This window comes from Neoarius graeffei, chromosome 25 (assembly GCF_027579695.1).
Source record: "Neoarius graeffei isolate fNeoGra1 chromosome 25, fNeoGra1.pri, whole genome shotgun sequence".
NCBI lineage: Eukaryota > Metazoa > Chordata > Actinopteri > Siluriformes > Ariidae > Neoarius > Neoarius graeffei.
In genome coordinates, this window is record NC_083593.1 from 43,156,410 (window position 1) to 43,177,912 (window position 21,503).

Consider the following 21,503-nt stretch of genomic DNA (forward strand, 5'->3'; position numbering starts at 1 on the left):
CACATACACACTTCAAGCACAGTGAAATTCATCCTCTGCATTTAACCCATCTGAAGCAGTGAACACACGTGCGCACACCCAGAGCAGTGGGCAGCCACACTACAGCACCCGGGGAGCAGTCAGGGGTTAGGTACCTTGCTCAAGGGCACTTCAGCCCAAGGCCGCCCCACGTCAACCTAACCTGCATGTCTTTGGACTGTGGGGGAAACCGGAGCACCCAGAGGAAACCCACGCAGATACGGGGAGAACATGCAAACTCACACAGAAAGGCCCTCGCCGGCCACTGGGCTCGAACCCGGACCTTCTTGCTGTGAGGCGACAGCGCTAACCACTACACCACCGTGCTGCTGCATCACTCTCATTAGGTAGAGTTGACTTCCTACAGGAGCCACTCTTGCTGTATTTGACTAATAGTTGTAACTCGTAATTTCTAACCACCGACTCGGAAAACACAAAGAAAACACCCTTCAACCTGTAATCCCTCTTTGGGGAACTTGCAATAGTCCACTCAACTCCAAGTTCAGCAAGTGATGCCAGCTCAACATGGCTGCTCATAGCATCAGCAGTAAACAAAGTAGCACTTATTAGCATGATCAGTCAATAATACCAACTATATAGTTCACTGTTTTGAGGAGGAAAATATACATCACTCATAACAGTTAGCTGCCGAGCTTGTGATAACAAAAGATGAACCTGAAGGCATCAAGGTTTTCTTCCTACTTTGTAGCTCAAATGCATGGAGGTCAAAATGACGTCTTTCCCGAGTTACCGAGGTAAGACAGATGCTGCATTACAGCAGGTAGTGGAACAGCATTGTGGGTACTGTAGGTGAAAATTGACTAACTTGTGTATAAAAGAAAGTTAAACCAAAAACTCAACTTAGGTTTTAATTTAAATAAACCTCGGGCACAGTTAATTTTAAAAGATCACATGCTGATTACGCATATTGATATTCAAGTTGTGGATTTTTTTTTTCTTTAACTTTTGTTTTAATATCCTCTGTCTGATATGATAGGTTTAGTGCATCAGAGGAACTTTTGGCATTTTGGCAGCAGTGGAACTTCTGGTTCCTCGTGCACCGTTGCATGATTTTTCAGGAGACCCATGTTCTTCCTGCCATTTCTGCATTGGCATGGGAGCATGTTGGCAGGAGTTATACCTCAGCGGTGGTTTTGGCCAGCGGGCCACTCAGCTCTGCCAGAGGTTTTTCATCTTGCCTCTCAGCAGGACCTCCCCCCAACAATACTTGTTTACAAACACATGGCCTGCTGAGAACTTTGGCCTGGCACTGAGACCAGGTCAGACTGGAAACAGTGACCTTTCCTGCTCGCATTTAAAACTGCACACCCAGCATGCTAGATTCAATTAAAGTACATGCAAGTCTCTGCCTGAAATGACTTGGTTAAAAAAACAATATTGCCTGCAGTCCGTCTTGTGCCATCAAAGAGAAACTAATACCACTTACACACAGCGTGATGCATGTTAGATAAGAGTGATTCATCGAAGTCGCTGCTCATGTACAATCGTGTGATCTCTCTTACTGAAAATAGGAAAGTTAACACATCTAGGTGTACATCTAAGTGTGGAATCCGTGACATGCCTCGCTGTTTGGCGTTAGCAGCTCCCTTGCTGGCAACAGTGCCGTGCGAACAGATTCACGCACTGCAGAATGGCAACACTTCCCAATCGGAGCTATTAATCAGAACACCATCACACTTTCTCTGCCACACTTCCTCTAGTACGGACGTGTTCCATCTGCTAATGAGAGGCGCTAGGAGATGCTGCCACGCTGAGTGCACAAGGATTTTGTTTGCACTTGATTTATTTGAGTTCACTTTGTACACCAAAATTTGCTGGATCATTTCCATAACTTTTGAATAATTAATGATGTTTGATTTGATGAATCTGTGTATTTTCCTTTATGAAAGGTACTATATCAAATTTACCTAATCAGTTAATCAGAACCTCATTTCTGTCGCGGTAGCAGACAATTTTAATAAATTATTACACAATATCGACATTTATAAAGAAGTTGCGTGTAATTTTCTGAATAATTCATTAATATTAAAATTATATCCTTTTTTTTTTTTTGCATACAGAGTTATTCTTCTTTGGTTTGACCCGCAACTCAGACGCAGCTGTTTTTGTTTCCTGTCATTCCGTCATCAGAAATATAGATCAAAATTCCCCTGGAAAGCCTTAAAGCTTATTGTGAATCAATAACTCAAAGGAATTGCGTCTCCTGCTCGACTGAAAGTCAACCATTTAGCAGGCTGCCAGACTGTTTAAGTAGCCCAGCCATCCTCCACAAAGCAGCTCTTTGCCTGCCAGCCTGCAGATCGGGTTGCCAAGTATTCCGTTTCAGGCTTTTAAGATAGGAATGATTATAGTTTTGTCTGGGTGAAAGGAGAGATACGGTTACTCTTTGTTTTCAAGAGGCGAGAAGACTTTTCTTTGCTCCCCTATCACTGAACCCTATTGAGCTCTAAATGCTGCCCCGGTGCAGCCGGGTTACTATATCGGCACCTCTGGGATCATTTGAACATGCTTAAATAATACTTATCTCCCGGCTACAGTCTGACACTTCTGTTTGTGAATACACAGCTGGGTCACATTTCTGTTTTTTTGTGTGTACATGGGTGGCAGTAGGTTTGTGTGTGGAGGCCACACCATAGGATTTTACTAAGGCAATAAAAACAGAAAATTGACAACACTGAGGATGTAGAGTTTATTTATTTATTAATTGCAGGGTGCTTTCACTTATGCAGTGTTTAGTCTGTTTGAACTGAATCCTGCTGCATTTTCCCCTGTCTGTGTGTTTTCTTCTGAGCAGAGTCAGGGTGTGTTTCTGAGTTGGTTTCGGTCTGAACTCATACTGTAGCAGTGAGAAAGTGACACACCTGCAAGAAGTGAATCAAACATGCTTTCTGTTGTGGCTCAGGTGGATAAGGCGCCATACCATGAATCCGGGGACCTGGGTTCAATTCCGACCCGAGGTCATTTCCTGATCTCCCCCCCCCCCCCCTCTCTCTCCCGCTCATTTCCTGTCTCTACGCCAGGGGTGGGCAATTATTTTTTCCATGGGGCCACATAAGAAACAGAAAATTTTGTGGAGGGCCGGACCAAAAGGCTGAACTAAATTCTGCATAATATTAATTGTATTTCTTTATATAAAGCAATAAATAACATTGTTTTTACAAGCTGCTAAGACTGGTAAGAGTGTGGAAAAAACGAGGTTGCCTTACAAAAAATGTCATTTATTCAATCAAATTTCCCAAAACAATGGTTAACAAAATATGAACGTTTGTACCATTTTTTTTCAGTCACATTCACCCCAAAACACAATAAAGACATCACAATATTGTCTTTCTACTCCAAATATCAAGCAAGATACATCATATTATAATAATGATGCCCACATTTGTAGTCTAATCACCTCATTTAGTGCTTTTCGCCGGAGATCAGCTCCGGCGCCTGCTGGTGACGTCACACGATGTGATTGGCTGGACCGTTTGAAGGATGACGTACAAGTTTGTGGTTGGTCTGGACAAATTACGGAAGTAGTTATCGCGGGATTAGGTTTCGTGGGATTTCATGTCATGTTCATGTCGCGCGCATTGCGTTTTTGTTGAACACAACTTCAAAATAAAAGCAATGCACATTCAGTCCATGCATGAGGTAAAATTAGAAAATACGTTTATTTTGTAATTTCTCATTAACCTTACGCGGGCCGGTCAGAATGAACCAAAGGGCCGGATGCGGCCCGCGAGCTGTAAAATGCCCAGGTCTGTCTACGCTGTCCTATCCAATCAAGGTGAAAAAAACCCATGCCTTGTATTTTGGGTTGTAGCATTTTTTTTTTTTTAATATACATTTTTGTGGGGGGTCAGGCTTAGCAAATGAAACATCTTATATACAGTCAGTCTAGTCAAATGTATCTAGTATTTCCTATTGTAAGATTACCATGAACCGAGTACAGGTAGTCGTTGACTTACGACCTATGTGACTTACGACCGATCGACTTTACGACCGTCTGGTTATGACTGGCAAGTGTTTCCCAGCTGAGCTAGCTGAGCGTACGACAGTTTCCGCCCCAGCTCCCGGCAGCGCCTCTCACCGTGTACAACAGTTTCCGCCCCAGCTCCTGGTTTATGAAACGAGCAAATGCTCCCGCCAGCCCAAGCGCTGCAACAGCTGATGATGACGTAGACGACCCACAGCCAAGCACCAGTGATGCCAGCGGTCACTAAATTTTGTATTTTGCTATGTTTTACATTTGTATTTTGGTATGTTTCAAACTAAAATGTTTTCTATTTTTCACACCTGTATTTCGAATTTTTTGTTTTGCACATATTAAACGAATTGTACTGTACGCAGTGTAGTATGCAGTGTTTGACTTAAACCAAATAATGAGCCAAGGTAATGAAATAAGAAAATGTTGATAAAATAAGACTTTAAGATGATTACAATATCATTACACATCACAATATACTTACATTCATTTAACATAGGCCAACTTACGACCGGTCAGTCGTAACCAAACGACTACCTGTATATGATTGGCAAATATTTTTCTAGACATCTTTTTTTATTCTTTTTTTTTCACTAATTCCAAGCTTGAAACAGTTTTTGCAGATAATGGCAGGTACATTTTCTCATCTCATCTCATTATCTGTAGCCACTTTATCCTGTTCTACAGGGTCGCGGGTGAGCTGGAGCCTATCCCAGCTGACTACGGGTGAAAGGCGGGGTACACCCTGGACAAGTCGCCAGGTCATCACAGGGCTGACACATAGACACAGACAACCATTCACACTCACACCTACGGTCAATTTAGAGTCACCAGTTAACCTAACCTGCATGTCTTTGGACTGTGAGGGAAACCGGAGCACCCGGAGGAAACCCACACGGACACGGGGAGAACATGCAAACTCCACACAGAAAGGTCCTCGCCGGCCACGGGGCTCGAACCCAGACCTTCTTGCTGTGAGGCGACAGCGCTAACCACTACACTACCGTGCCGCCTGATACATTTTCTAATTCAAAATATTTATTTGTAGAAAAAATCTCAACGATCTGCCAGTAGAATAAGAAAATTAAAGCTTGAAATGAACAGTAAGAAATAGTAGATAAATTTGCCCATAGGCAGCACAGTGGTGTAGTGGTTAGCACTGTTGCCTCACAGCAAGAAGGTTCTGGGTTCGAGCCAAGTGGCTGATGGGGGCCTTTCTGTGTGGAGTTTACATGTTCTCCCCGTGTCTGTGTGGATTTCGTCCGGGTGCTCCGGTTTCCCCCACAGTCCAAAGACATGCAGGTTAGGTTAACTGGTGGCTCTAAATTGACCGTAGGTGTGAATGTGAGTGTGAATGGCTGTTTGTCTCTGTGTGTCAGCCCTGCGATGATCTGGCGACTTGTCCAGGGTGTACACCACCTCTTGCTCTTTCTGGGGTAGGCTCCATCTTGCCTGCGACTCTGTAAAGGATAAGTGGCTACAGATGATGGATGGACACTTGCTACAGTACAATATCACTCACAGTGTAAACCAAAGGACAGACCTGTAGGGCTGGAGAAATGCAACATGTTCTGTAAAGTTGGACTGATGAACAAAAAGAGAAGTGGACAACCCTGGTAGGCAAGAAGAGAGCTTTGGAGAGAACAGCACTTGCTGTTTTTTTTTTTTTTTCCCTGAACACTTTTCAGTGCTTTTGTTGGCAAAATGATTCATCATGGACAAATCAAAAAGGGACAAGAACTCACAATCTTCCCTTGTTTTTTATCTGAATTCTACACACACTTGCAAAGGATTCCATCCATCCACATCATCTATCCTGGTTATCCGTCAGGGTCAGAAGAGGAGCTGGAGCCAATCAGGTCACCAGTCTATCATACACAGAGAAGAATAACCATTCACACCGATGGGCAATTTAGATTAGACATTTGCCATAATCAGCACGTCTTTTCAGGGCGGCACGGTGGTGTAGTGGTTAGCGCTGTCGCCTCACAGCAAGAAGGTCCGGGTTCGAGCCCCGTGGCCGGCAAGGGCCTTTCTGTGCGGAGTTTGCATGTTCTCCCCGTGTCCGCGTGGGTTTCCTCCGGGTGCTCCGGTTTCCCCCAAAGACATGCAGGTTAGGTTAACTGGTGACTCTAAAGTGAGTGTCAATGGTTGTCTATGGCTACGTTCACACTGCAGGCTGAAGTGACTCAAATCCGATCTTTTCGCCCATATGTGACCTGTATCTGATCTTTTATTGACAATATGAACGACACAGATCCGATTTTTTCAAATCCGACCCAGGCCGTTTGGATATGTGGTCCTAATTCTGATTCCTATCCGCTCTTTTCATATGCGACTTCAGTCTGAACCGCCAGGTCGCATTCATCCGACTTACACGTCATCAACAAGCCACAAACGTCACTATTCTGCGCTGAAGTAGGCGGCGGGTCTCTCAAAAAAAGTTCCAACAACATGGCGCATAATCACGGGCGCAGATAGAGGGTGGGACGGGTGGGATTCGTCCCACCCAGATTTAAATTCACTTCGTTCGGTCCCCCCCACTTATAGGGAGGAAAAAACGTCTATGCTGTCTTTCTTTGCATAAGGCAAACCTCACGGAAAAATCAAAAGACTAATTACCATTCGGTTTATTGAGGTGCACAGCAGTACATACATAGTTGCAACAACTCACATAAAACAAAACAAAGACTGATATTCGGTTGGTTGAGCTGCGCAGACTGCACAGGTTGCGAGCTCGAGCTTGGTTGCTATGGTAACCCACAACAAGTTTGACAGGCATATCGGGGTTGGGGTTGGTTTGCTGGCAGCTTTGTCCCCCCCAGTTTTTTGTCCCCCCCAGTTCAAAAAACGTATCTGCGCCCCTGCCGCATGACATCAATGCGAGGGACGCTTCGGGCTGTGAAGGTTCTGAATCTTCTCAATGGAAGGACACAGAGGTCAGGGAGCTGATTTCCATTTGGGGGGATACAGCTATTCAAGCTAGATTGGATGGGTCATACCGCAACCGGGCGGTTTTACTTCCGTAAACACTGGCCATGCTCACTGCGTGTGACGTCGTCGTATCCTGCAATGCGCATGCGGAACACTTTTAGGTCGCTTTTCGTTCATACTGAGGATCACATACAAGTCGCATATATTTGTTAATGTGAACGACCTCACAAAAAAATCGGATTTCACAAAAAAATCGGAATTGAGCATTAAGCCTTGCAGTGTGAACATAGCGTAAGTGTCAGCCCTGTGATGACCTGGCGACTTGTCCAGGGTGTACCCCGCCTTTCGCCCGTAGTCAGCTGGGATAGGCTTCAGCTTGCCTGCGACCCTGTAGAAGGATAAAGCGGCTAGAGATAATGAGATGAGATGAGCACGTCTTTGCATTATGGGAGGAAACCGGAGCACCTGGAGGAAACCCACTTAGGCATGGGGAGAGCATAGAAACTCCACACAGAAAGGACCCAGTTGGCCGTAAGGTTCGAATTCAGAACCTTCTTGCTGTGAGGCGATTACTGTGCCACCGCTCTGCCCCTTGCAAAGGGTTGCGAATCTTTTTCTGCTTTTGTATTTCTCATCAAAGAAAGAAGGTGTTAGCAAGTACGTTTTCAGTTCTACAAGTTCCTCAAGATTTTTGTTTGTTTGTTTTATTTTATTTAATTATGTGCAGAGAGAACTCAAACCAGACCAAATGGACTCCTAGGTGTGCAAGCACCTATAGAGGGCAATAGGCACACGTGTTATCAGAAATCTGCAGTTTGGGCTGTATATGTGAAACACACACACACACACACACAGTCAAAACACCAGTATAAACACAGTGACGGCATAGGTAAGATGATTGAGGGTGATTGAATTACTTTCTGGACAATTGTATTCGTGGTGTGCTCTATAAAACAATTTCATGCTTGTTAATGTTGATGCAGTATGTAGACAGTAATGGGAAGTTTGTGATTGAAGACAGATTGTAACTGGATGCAGGATTGTTTTAATACGCAGTAAATGGAGTGTGTAAACAGTGTCAGACCATGTCATCTCCCAAAGCCATTTTCAACACTGAATTCATTTCTCATCAAGCAGCTGAAACAAAGGCGTGTGTTAAAGCACCATATCTAATTGTCTTCACTGCTCATGTTCTGAATATTTTACAACACACACTTGATTGTCCTTTGTGAAAGCACAAAATTAAATACAGGTTTTGCCTTTTGGCTATTTTAGACACTCAGCATGCAGAACTAACTCTTCAGAAGTTTGTAAAAACACTTTTTTTTCTGTTAGAAAATGAAAAACGGTGTGGATCCAGATCATATATCAGATGCCAAAATGCAGTTTTAGATGTTTTATTTATTATTTCAAGGATAAAGAATTTTTACAGGATGTGTCTATAACAAAATGGAATTTATACTGTTTAGATATAGATATGAATTGATATTTAGACATTCTGTAGACATTGATAAAGTAGCTGTGATTACAAACTGATTTAAAAAAATGTAGATCTTCTCTTGAACCTTTAAGTCTGTACCATCGTATGACTTTATATGCAGTTATTCAATATTGCATCAGACTTTTCCATTGCATCAAGAATATTTTTCGCCTGGACTGAGGCATCAACACAGACAAAACCCTTATTTGTTTCTGTTCAGCTCCATCTCCCGTCACTGTGGTGAAGAGAGGAAAGATGGCGAAGAACAGCATCGCTGTGTCCTGGCAGGCACCAGACAGACCCAACGGCATCATCCTGGAGTACGAGATCAAGTACTTTGAGAAGGTACTTACTGTACAGGAGGACAATAAACTCTATGCAATAAAGAGGGCTGATGTAAATAAGCTAGATATGGGTCATTTCCTGTATTGGTATGTCGGCATCGATAAGAAATGTATAGTGACGGACAGATTTAGTTGTAATAGTTTGAGCTGGATGATGCTGATAAATGTGTTTCTAGATTGTTAACAAGTGTGAATTTGGATTTTTCATTGTAAAGTAAGATCCAAGTGTGTCTTAGAAAAGTTGAAATTTGACTTCATCTCATCTCATTATCTGTAGCCGCTTTATCCTTCTACAGGGTCGCAGGCAAGCTGGAGCCTATCCCAGCTGACTACGGGCGAGAGGCGGGGTACACCCTGGACAAGTCGCCAGGTCATCACAGGGCTGACACATAGACACAGACAACCATTCACACTCACATTCACACCTACGGTCAATTTAGAGTCACCAGTTAACCTAACCTGCATGTCTTTGGACTGTGGGGGAAACCGGAGCACCCGGAGGAAACCCACGCGGACACGGGGAGAACATGCAAACTCCACACAGAAAGGCCCTCGCCGGCCACGGGGCTCGAACCCGGACCTTCTTGCTGTGAGGCGACAGCGCTAACCACTACACCACCGTGCCACCATAATAATAATAATAAGTTCAATTCAATTTACCGTATATAGCGCCTTTCACAAACCCAAGGATGCTTTACACAGGAGTTACACCCCCTCCCAAAAAAACCCCCAAACAAACCAAAAACCCACACTAGGAAGAGTAGTGTGAGGTAAAGAGGAAAGTTTTCAGGTTAGCTTTGAAGGAAGAGAGAGTAGAACAGTCAGGAAGCGATTGTAGTAATGAGTTCCTAAGTTTACGAGCAGCAACACTGAATGATCTGCCACCCATAGATGCCAGTTTAAAACGTGGGACAGTCAAAAGTCCAGAGACAGAAGATCTGAGGGCGTGGGAGGGACAGTACAAATGAATTAGCTCACAGAGCTAGGAAGGGGCGAAACCATGAAGAGCTTTATAGGTTAGAAGCAAGATTTTGTATTTAATCCGAGAGATAACCGGCAACCAATACAGTTGCTGTAAAACAGGAGTGATGCGAGCAGTGCGCTTGGTGAGTGTGAGGACTCTAGCTGCTGAGTGTTTGATGTACTGCAGGCGGTAGAGCAATGTGGCAGGGAGACCATAAAAGAGAGAACTGCAGTAGTCAAGACGAGAAAAGATAAACGTATTGACCAACATTTTGGCATCAGTTTCAAGGAGAAGAGGGTGGAGACGTGCAATATTGCGTAGGTGAAAGCATGCATTCTTAGTAATGAGTATAAAATGGGGTTCAAACGTAAGGGCGGAGTCAAAGAGAACGCCAAGGTTTTTTATAACTTGGGAAGGACTTACAGAGACACCATCAACGTCAATAGTGAAATTGGAAAAGTTCAGAACCTGTCTTTTGGTACCTGCTAATAGAACCTCCGTTTTGCTAGCATTGAGTTTAAGGCAGTTCTTATGCAGCCATTGCTTAAAGCCTAGGTCACAACCAGCTGTACGTGCTCCTACGGCCGGTCTACGTGCAAGAAACGCACGGAGGGCACGCGTGTGACGTGCTGATTTTTGAGCCGTAGACTGGCCGCAGACCGGCCGCAGAGGTTCTTTGTCATGTCAAACAAACTCTACGGGCGCTTACGTTTTTTTCAGGTTGTAAGACAAACTTACGGCCAACGTGCGTCTTTCTCCATGAACAAAAAAAAACGCAGCGATTTGGGAAACGCCAAAAATCGCACGGCCAAAAAATCATACGTCCGGTTGTGACCTAGGCTTAAGGTCAGTGATGCAAATCCTGTGATGTGAAGGTCTAGATACAAAGCATTCCTTGTGTACAAAGGTCCGGATAAGCAAATAATATATCTGATTTGTGAAAACAAGTCACATTTTAATGCTTAAAGTGCTGATGACACGTTTTTGACATCTTTGGCGATGTTTTATAACATAAGTAATTCCCGATGATCCATATATTAATTCACGAAGGCGCCTATTTTACAAGTTATGATAAAAAACGCGGCTATTTGGGCAAATTTGACGGGGCTGCAGCACCCAGGATACGAAGGAGGAGGAGGAGCTATATGACGTCAGCGAAAGAACCTTCCTCCTAACTTACCAGTTTGTTGTTGATGCGGCAGGTGTTCAGTTTATCATTATTAGTATTATCATTATTTTATATATATATATATATATATATATATATATATATATATATATATATATAATATTAGTTATTATGCCTTCGCGTTGTGTTGCCGGCTTTTGCTCCAAAACCTACAAGGATGGGATAAGTTTATTCAAGTTTCCCAGAGATCCCGAGCTGCATGCGAAGTGGGTGAGGCAAGTCAGGCGCACTCGTGACAAGTGGGAGCCCTCACCAACATCCGTCCTGTGCTCTGAACACTTCGCTTTGGATTGTTTTGACACCCTTCCCAGCTTAAAAGAATCTCTTGGGTGTTCAGTTCAGCACAAACGTGTGTTACTACCATCAGCAGTGCCTACACCATGTTGCCAGATTGGGAGGTTTCCCGCCCAGTTGAGCGGTTTCAAGTGCATTTTGAACATATTTTGGGCTGGAAAACATCAGCAGTATCTGTTGCCAGATACTGTTGCCAGATACTGCTGAAGTTTTCCAGCCCAAAATATGTTCAAAACCCACCAAAATGCACTTGAAACCGCCCTACTGGGCGGGATTCCTCCCAATCTGGCAACACTGCCAGTATTCCGGAGGGGGTCTACTAGTAGCTATGCCAGATCCAAAGACAGTCCTCCTGTCAGAACATGTGTTGTGAAACGACATAAGATAAAGGTACATAGAGCTATAGATTCTACATGATAATCATAAATGTAATCATAAAGTCGGTGTGATATCAGTCATGTATTTGCTTGTGAAAGCTTGCGGCTTTCATGTAACTGCCGCCTAGCAACGAGAGGCAAAGGGTAAAGAGGGTAGGCTATCATAGATTCTATTCGGAAGAGATCAACACAATTCTAGACTCCCAGAAGAGGAAGAGCTAGCACTAGAGAGTTCACCGGCGTTTTCATGCGCCATTTCCATTGAGTAGAACCAGAGTAGAACAGCCAGTGAACCGCAGCGTGTTCTCCCGCTGACGTCACAACATGGCCGCGAGCCACGGACCCAGTTTTCTTGCGCTGTGCAATTAAAAGTTGGATATTCGCGTAACAACAGCTTCTTTTCACGTAATTATAACAGAAATCTAACATGTTTGCCATGTTGTATAGTTTATTTAAGAAATTGCATAGAGTCATGTTCATGTCATCAGCCCTTTAAACATTAGTTATTAGTTTATGGCTCTAAATAAGACACATTAGTTTAAATTGTTTTTTTTTTTTTTTGCAGTAGTAGTTCATATATTACATAAATTCACTAGTGCCATGGACTCAGATCCAATAAGACACAGAGACACATGAGATCCATCGCACCTGCTTTGAACCTGAAGGAGAGAATCAGCACATACTTGACTCTGCAGTCTCTTTTTGTTGTCTACTTTTTTAACATGCCATGCTGTCACTTCACTAATTAAACAAGAGGGAGTAAATCTATGAAAGTCTCCGAAAACTCTTCCCTTTCTCAGCGGGCTGAGCCGGTTCACGTTTAGAAAACTGGAGATGTTGAACTACAGCAAGATTTTCCCCATGCAGTCAGTTCTGCTGCAGTATTTTTGACTTCTCTGTTTGGAGCCACTGAAATACTTTGGGTCCACATCTGTATCGTAGTTCATCAGTTATATAAGATTTCCATCAAAATGAAAAGCCCAGGATTTATTTTTACAAGACATACGAGTAATTTGGACATCTCCATTGCATGCACATACTAAAATTTGCCCGTTTTTGTCCGAAAACACGATGTTAAGTGAAAGCGTGCTCAGTGCAGTGATGTGACAGGCAGCATGGTGAGCAGTGGAGACAGGTCTCCCTTTGGCAACAAAGCTCACAAAAAGGCTGAAACCAGACCTGGCATTGATGCGTGGCTCAGATTGCTGCTCACATCGTGTCCAGTTCCAGTGTTCAGACCATTAAAAGAGACAATCGCGCTTAAAGCGGCTCAGCCTCCTGCATGACCTCAGCACAGTGGCCTGGTCTGGGAAACACTGATATGAGGCACTTTAGAAAGAAAAGTGCCCCTTCCCCTAATGGATAGAGTCGTCACCACATAGCTCTACCTCCATGCATCTGAGCAGCATGAAAGTGATCCCACACCATAGACACACTTACACATTCACAGACACTACCTCTCATGGGACATCAGAATGCGCCTTTCCCTCTTTATTTATCCCACCACCATTTTATTGTACTCTCATTACCTAATTATTTTTTTTTTTCCATCACTGGTAACAATTCTGCTCTTTCTCATTTTGTTTTGTGTCCCAAAGAATCAGGAGACCAGTTACACTATCGTCAAGTCAAAGGAGACGGAGGTTGTGGTGGATGGGCTGAAACCGTCCTCAGCATATATCTTTCAGATCAGAGCTCGCACCTCAGCAGGCTACGGAAGCTTCAGTCGACGCTTTGATTTTGAAACCGGTCCATACTGTAAGTCGCAGTACTAAAAACACTGTTATGCTACGTTCATTCACTAAACATCAGATCAATCTCAAAATAGTCTTATAAATGAATTTAACACTGACTGATTAGAGTATGTAGTCTGTCCGTACACCATTTAGCTTAATTATAACCAGTAATTAAAAAATAAGTACCCTATGGGTACATATCTGTGAAGATACTCAGTCATCCAGGTACATAGTAATCTGTGGTTGGTAGAAGAGAGCAACTGGACTTGCTTGAAAAGTCTTGAAGACGTTTCGCCTCTCGTCCGAAAGGCATCCTCAGTTCTGTCTGACTAATAGGGAGTATCAAGTATTTATCCTCTCATGGATCATCATAGAATCCGAATCAGAATGCTGATGGCTGCATTGTAGGTGGCTGATAGATGTCATAGACACCCACCTCTGTTCAGTGATGGTCGTTCCAGGTTGACAAAAATGAACGATCCTCTCTGGCTAAGATGTCTGCCAGTTTTCTGGAAGTCCTCTGATTCGGATTCTATTATGATCCATGAGAAGATAAATACTTGATACTCCCTATTAGACAGACAGAACTGAGGATGCCTTTCGGACGAGAGGCGAAACATCTTCAAGACTTTTCAAGCAAGTCCAGTTGCTCTCTTCTACCAACCACAGATTCCTATGGGTACATGTGGCTACTGCTTATAAAGAAAGATGTTTTCTGATACCATGTCCATTCAGTAAATACAGCATATATGCACGTTATCAATTATACTCGCCTCATTTCTTGTAATCATCACCAAGCTGTGAGCAACATCAGGGCTTTGTTCAGAATACAGTGCTGTGAACTATATCTATATGCTGGAATTCCTAGCCTAAATATCTGCCAAAAAGCTAAAAAAAAAACCTTACGAAACTTTTCATTTGGCCTTTCAGAAGAACTAAATAAAAGCTGTGATAATCAAAAGGTAATTTTTCTTAAAATAAACACCACTTACTTGATATCAGTAGCCTTGGTGAACCACGAGGTGGATTTCGTTTGTCTTTTTATCTGCCGATTATCTTCCGATACTACGAAGCTATAACGAGGTTCTTCTTATTTCGTTTCTGGTTCTGAAGTTAATCAAGAAAGAGAACGAGTAATTGAACTTGATCAGGATAAGTGCTGATTGGTTATGAAGTTTTGCTCTTGTTACACTCATTCTTACATTCTTGTACTCGTTCTTGTGTACCTTTGATAACGTGAGAGCAACTGTTCATATCGCAAGATCACGATTCGCCGTTCTGGTGATTGTAATCCTTATGCGCATGCGCAGTGCGCGATTGTTACACTGATTCTTACAACACGATGTTAAATTTACTATTAAATTCTCTTTATTCCTGAGATAATGTGAGAGCAACTGTTCATATCGCAAGATCACGATTCGCCGTTCTGGTGATTGTAATCCTTATGAGTATGCGCAATGTGCGATTGTTACACTAATTCTTACAACACGATGATAACGCTAGATCGACTGTTCCATATTGCGAGATCATGATTCGCCGTTCTGGTGATTGTAATCCTTATGCGCATGCATAGTGCGCGATTGTTACACTAATTCTTACAACACGATGATAACGCTAGATCAACTGTTCCATATTGCGAGATCATGATTCGCCGTTCTGGTGATTGTAATACCATGGATGCAAACAGCGCGCCTTTTGGCGAATGCCGCCTTTTTCACGGCTGTCTGGGGGACTTGTGTGAATCGCGCAGATCCGATGAGTTTTTTTTGTTTTTTTTTTGGGGGGGGGGACGTTGGAGTGTCTGATTATAATTTCATCAAAGTAAATTCTGTATTAAAATTACTAAATAAGCAAATGCCGTTACAGTCCATGAAACATAGGAAGTACAAGTATGAGAAGAAAACAGTGAATCAGAAAGCTGTGCACGTAAAGCCAATTACGTAACTTACGTAACTTGCGTTGGACTGATGGAAATCCTTGCGTGTGCAGTGAAGTGCAGCCAGCAGCAGATAATGGCGTGCAGCCAACTGGCTTTACGTGCGCAGCTTTCTGATTTACTGTTTTCTTCTCATCCTTATACTTCCTATGTTTCATGGACTGTAACGGCATTTGCTTATTTAGTAATTTTAATACAGAATTTACTTTGATGAAATTATAATCAGACACTCCAATGCCCCCCCCCCCCCCCCCCAAAAAAAAAACATTGGATCTGCGCGATTTACACAAGTCTCCCAGACAGCCGTGAAAAAGGCAGCATCCGCCAAAAGGCGCGCCGTTTGCATCCATGAATACTTAATGCGCATGTGCTATTGTAATCCTTATGCGTATGTGCATGCGAAGTCCACACTTACATTCTTACAGTGCAATGACATAGTGCCTACACCGCCTCTATATGAGGCAGTAGCCACAAAAATAACATCATAAAATCAGTTAATATTTAAAATGTCTTGGCTGCTGATTGTTTTGGCCATATGACTTCTGGGACACTCTTGAGATGGTTAGACGTAAATGTAGGGTTTGTGGTGAGAGGTGTTGTGCTGATTACAGTCCTGTCTGTGAGTTTGTGCCCTCCTCATTTGCATTTATATTTACTGCATGTGGTAGATGCTCTTATCCAGAGTGACTTACCGAAGTGCGTCTCTGTTTACTTAGAAGACATCTCCTTAGGCTAGTGCAGATTGCTCTGAGTCTAAAGATTCCAATGCTGGCAGACTCAGGTATCAGTGTTGATACAAAAATAAATACATCGGAAATATGTACGGCTCACAGCTCTCGCCTCTCTGTAGTGTCTGCCTCCAGAGATCAGGGCCGTGTGCCCGTCATTGCCGTGGCTGTTACACTGGGTATCATCCTGCTGGCGCTGATCACCGGCTTTCTGCTCAGTGGCAGGTGAGAATGTGATTAATTTTTATCGTCCGGCTTGATAGAAAAATGTCGGGTGGCGTTTAGAAATCTGGGTGGTGCATAGAAAACTAATCATCAGTTATTAACATAGAGAGAAAATTATAGAAAATTAATCAACCGTTGATAGAATCATATGAATATAATATTGGTATTATACTCTCATGTACCGCTCTTTATTAATGAGCACTGTTACTCATCACATAGCCTAAATGTACTTTCTAACCAAGCATGCATCAAAGTATTACACCAATGTACTGTATGTAACATGATACTTCTATTTTTTTTTTGTATTTTATTTGATTGTGATTAATCCTGTCACTTATAATTAGCATATGCTGCACTTGTATATTGAACACTTGTATTTCAATCAACTACACTGTCATCATTTAAGCTGCTGCATATAATATAGTTTACTTGCATGTCTACGTCTTTGCTTTTGTTCATTATGTCCAGCTTTGTGGTGGAAAATACGTAAGTCCCAGTGTTGGCTTTGTAACAATAGTTGAGCAGGAAGTGGCAATGTGACAATATCCTGTTTCACACACTTTACATCTCAGGCGGAATGTGTTCAGAGGAGTTACTCATGTTCAACCATGTATGAACACATAGAGCGCACTCAGAACACACAGATGTAGACCTGTTTAAAAAAAAAACAACACACACACACACAGGTGTAAGAGATGGAAAAGGAATTTAATTTATTATGCCTGAGATATGTTTTTATCAGACATGTTTATCACAGGTTTTGTTTTTAAAGCTAGGATAGGTAATTTTAGAGAAACCGGTCTGTCTAAACTAGAGTTTGAAAGCATCCAACTGAAAAATTGCACCCCCTCTGTCTAAAGACACTCCTCCAAAACACATCAACACACGCTGCCTGATTACTGCTGGAGGACCAGTCCGTAAGCAAGAACATTGAGGAGAGGAGCATAGCATTATCATTTTCCTACCTACCTATCGTGTCTCATTCACATGTAAGAAAGCACTTAAAGTGCTGATGACACGTTTTTGACATCTTTGGCGATGTTTTATAACATAAAAAGTAATTCCCAATGATCCATATATTAATTCACGAAGGCGCCTATTTTACAAGTTATGATAAAAAGCGCGGCTATCTGGACAAATTTGACGGGGCTGCAGCACCCAGGAGACGAAGGAGGAGGAGGAGCTGTATGACGTCAGCGAAAGAACCTTACTCCTAACTTACCAGTTTGTTGTTGATGCGACAGGTGTTCAGTTTATCATTATTAGTATTATTATTAGACATTATTATACATTATTATATATATAGTTATTATGCCTTCGCGTTGTGTTGCCGGCTTTTGCTCCAAAACCCACAAGGATGGGGTAAGTTTATTCAAGTTTCCCAGAGATCCCGAGCTGCATGCGAAGTGGGTGAAGCAAGTCAGGTGCACTCGTGACAAGTGGGAGCCCTCACCAACATCCGTCCTGTGCTCTGAACACTTCGATTTGGATTGTTTTGACACCCTTCCCAGCTTAAAAGAATCTCTTGGGTGTTCAGTTCAGCACAAACGTGTGCTGCTACCATCAGCAGTGCCTACACAGTGTTGCCAGATTGGGAGGTTTCCCGCCCAGTTGTGCGGTTTCAAGTGCATTTTGGTGGGTTTTGAACATATTTTGGGCTGGAAAACGTCAGCAGTATCTGTTGCCAGATACTGCTGATGTTTTCCAGCCCAAAATATGTTCAAAACCCACCAAAATGCACTTGAAACCGCCCAACTGGGCGGGAAACCTCCCAATCTGGCAACACTGCCAGTATTCCGGAGGGGGTCTACTAGTAGCTATGCCGGATCCAAAGACAGTCCTCCTGTCAGAACATGTGTTGTGAAATGACATAAGATAAAGGTACGTAGAGCTATAGAATCTACATGATAATCATAAATGTAATCATAAAGTCGGCGTGATATCAGTCATGTATTTGCTTGTGAAAGCTTGCGGCTTTCATGTAACTGCCGCCTAGCAACGAGAGGCAAAGGGTAAAGAGGGTAGGCTATCATAGATTCTATTCGGAAGAGATCAACACAATTCTAGACTCCCAGAAGAGGAAGAGCTAGCACTAGAGAGTTCACCGGCGTTTTCATGCGCCATTTCCATTGAGTAGAACCAGAGTAGAACAGCCAGTGAACCGCAGCGTGTTCTTCCGCTGACGTCACAACATGGCCGCGAGCCACGGACCCAGTTTTCTTGCGCTGTGCAATTAAAAGTTGGATATTCGCGTAACAACAGCTTCTGTTTACGTAATTATAACAGAAATCTAACATGTTTGCCATGTTGTATAGTTTATTTAAGAAATTGCATAGAGTCATGTTCGTGTCATCAGCCCTTTAATGTTATCGTAATGAATGGAAACAATGTACATGGCTATTGTTAGTACTCATAGCTGTTGACTAGCTTGCTAGCTTTAGTAGGTCTAATATGTCTGCCTAGCCTTGTACATGCCTCCGGTCACATGGGCAGAATGCATGCAGGTACCGTAGGTAGACCGGCAGGAACTCAAGTCAATCCAAATGAAATGATTGCACAGGCTTTAACAACCATGTGACTGACATCGATGACTGATTTATTTATTTATTTTTCCTTTTTATTGTGAGAACATTTGATCTATTCGTTGCTGTCAGGATGTAAAGAGAAATTCAGGAAATATAACAAAAAAAATGCTTCTAAAAATTACCTACCCTAGCTTTAAAGATACATATTATGTCACAGACTAAGACAAAGGAATTTCCCTCTGGAAGAATTGTCCAGAACCGAGGTCTGATTGGAAGGCTGCTTGTCTTTCTCTTGCAATCATTATCCTTTTTCTTGGCCCTCTACCCTTGAACTGCACCGCAGCCCTTAATTCGATGCTGTCAAGTCCTTGGCGAGATTTACGCCAGCCGCTGGAGGAGGACCACAAAAACACACGCTCGGGGCAGGCAGAATTTCTAACGAGCCTTCACACCACCACATGAGATGCAGCCCTGATTGTTTAAGCAGGTGCTGTGTAACACCTCAAGGACGGAGCACGTTGAAGCAATTACTCCTGAGCTATATCACTATCATTTTCGCCCCTGCCTTGACACTCGACTGACCTTTAACGTCTAAGGTATAGCTTGGAAGCCCACATCGGTAGAGGAAGCTATCAGAGTAGTTACTAGCCTCATCAATGAGCTTTTTCGGCCTTTTGCATTTGTGAAACCGTTAGCAGGTAATGTTGAACATGAGCAGTCAGACAGCCTGGGAGGAATCAGTGACACATTCAGCCTGTCAGTGGAATACTGACATCACACACTGCTGTGTAATTATTAACTGTGCCTTGTCTTGTGGAAAAGTAAAACTTGGATTTTCTGGGGCTGTCAGCTCTATTTATATGAGCACATCTATCAAGTCACGTAGCATTCGAGCATGAGGTATTGCTCAGAAAGGCAGAATCTTTAAATGTAATAAATCAGATCTATGACAAATCTATGACATTCCTTCAGAATTCATATGAATGACATGCCAATATTTCCAATTCTGATAAATTTTTACACAGTTTTCTCCCATTTCGGTTATTTGCCAGTTTCTAGCTATTAGCTAGCTCTCCACTGTCACGCAGCTATCAACAGGGATGGGTGAGAGCGAGCTTGTGCTTCCTCTGAGGCATATCAAGCCAGCCAAAGCATGCTTTAGTACTGCTACTCGTACTACACTGTAAAAAAAATATTTGTTTTAACTTAAAAAAGTTAGTGCAAGGGCTGCCTTAAAATTTTGAGTTCACTGGAATTCACATAGTAAGTTAAATTGTGAACTTACTATATTAATTTCAGTGAACTCAAAATTTTAAGGCAGCCCTTAAGGCAACCCTTGCACTAACTTTTTTAAGTTAAAACAACAAATCATTTTTTACAGTGTACATCACAGCACACCAGAACACACTCAGGCTACATCCACACGACAACGGCAACGAGATTTAAAAAAAAATATATCGCGTCCACATGGGCAACGGATCAGTAAAATATCAGGTACATATGGCAACGCAACGCTTGCTGAAAACGATGCAATACACATGCCACACCTCTAGGTGCGCTGTAAGACGGTCCCATCGGAGACACCAGAATAATAGAAGTAAGGACGCATGCACATAAACTATTATGCGTGAGACTTCATATTAGCCACAGTCAGAAAAATCTGTTCGTAAAATTACGTTATAATGACCAAATACAATGAAAAGTATTTTTCCAGTCTCACCTGTGGAAGGTAATCCCATGTGATCTCATTTGGATGGCAAACCTGTTGGTACAGTTAAACGCAGCACATGAATGAGGCATCCTTATTCTCCGCTTTGACCCATCCAATATGACGGCGAGGATGACGTATGATTCTACATGGAAGGCGGTGTCTTTAATGGTCTGGAATAAATTGAATGCTACACGTTGATGGATTAATTTGTTCTTCTACGCCCTTTTTGAGGAATGTATTGTAGGACTTAAACCAACATCTGAAGAGGTGAGATCGCTCCTTTTTTTTTCCCTACTTTTGCTGGCGGGATTGACTCTGCCCTAAAGGGCTATTCTCTCTCTCTCTCTCTCTCTCTCTCTCTCCACCATTACACAATAAATATTCACAGTGAAAATATTTTGTAAGAACGTTTCATGAACCAATTTATAGGATTTGTTGACAACTCGCATCGAGTTCGTTACACTTCTACCCGGCGTGAAGCACATGTGGTTGTAACGTCATCGTAAACAAATCTGTTCTACTCATCCAGACGACTTCGCAACGGGGCCGTTGCCAGATCTTTCCACTCTGGAACCCGTTCTCAAAAGATTTCGTTTTGGGGCACCCAAAACGCCGGTGCCGTGTGGACGCCAGGCCGAAACGATAAACAATTTTATCAGATTCACCTGAATCCGTTGCCGTGTGGACAGGGCCTAAGAGGAAAGCATACAAGCGCTCACAGACACCCATGATTGGTTCATGTCACTCCAATTGGCTTAGTGTCAACCTCGCAATTTCTCAATGACAGGACGAATGCTTTTCTGTTGCACCACTCGTACAAAGTTTTGAACCATGGCAGCCAAAGTGCACATCATCACTGGTCCAATCAGATGTGGTGGTTAAGTGAATGGATTTTGTAAAGGGGGCTAAATGTCGCACGTTGCACGTCCCCCATTAGTCACCAGCCATACTCAACTCAGTAGTCTGTGTGCTCCTACCCAGGGTCAGAGCTGGATAAATCATGGAGGATTACAGAAATGCTTTACTGAGCAAGGCATCCATCAGAGAA

The 21,503-nt window shown here is 42.8% G+C and overlaps 1 protein-coding gene across 2 annotated transcripts in view; it reads left to right on the plus strand.

Moving 5' to 3' along the window:
- Positions 1-21,503, plus strand: part of LOC132873367 (ephrin type-A receptor 5) — a 108,566-nt gene that overhangs the window by 70,227 nt on the left and 16,836 nt on the right. For both annotated transcript variants that reach the window (XM_060908857.1, XM_060908856.1), the window contains 3 exons: positions 8,647-8,771; positions 13,193-13,352; positions 16,117-16,219. In XM_060908857.1, the coding sequence (XP_060764840.1) occupies positions 8,647-8,771; positions 13,193-13,352; positions 16,117-16,219 (388 nt within the window). The remainder of the gene's footprint in view (positions 1-8,646; positions 8,772-13,192; positions 13,353-16,116; positions 16,220-21,503) is intronic.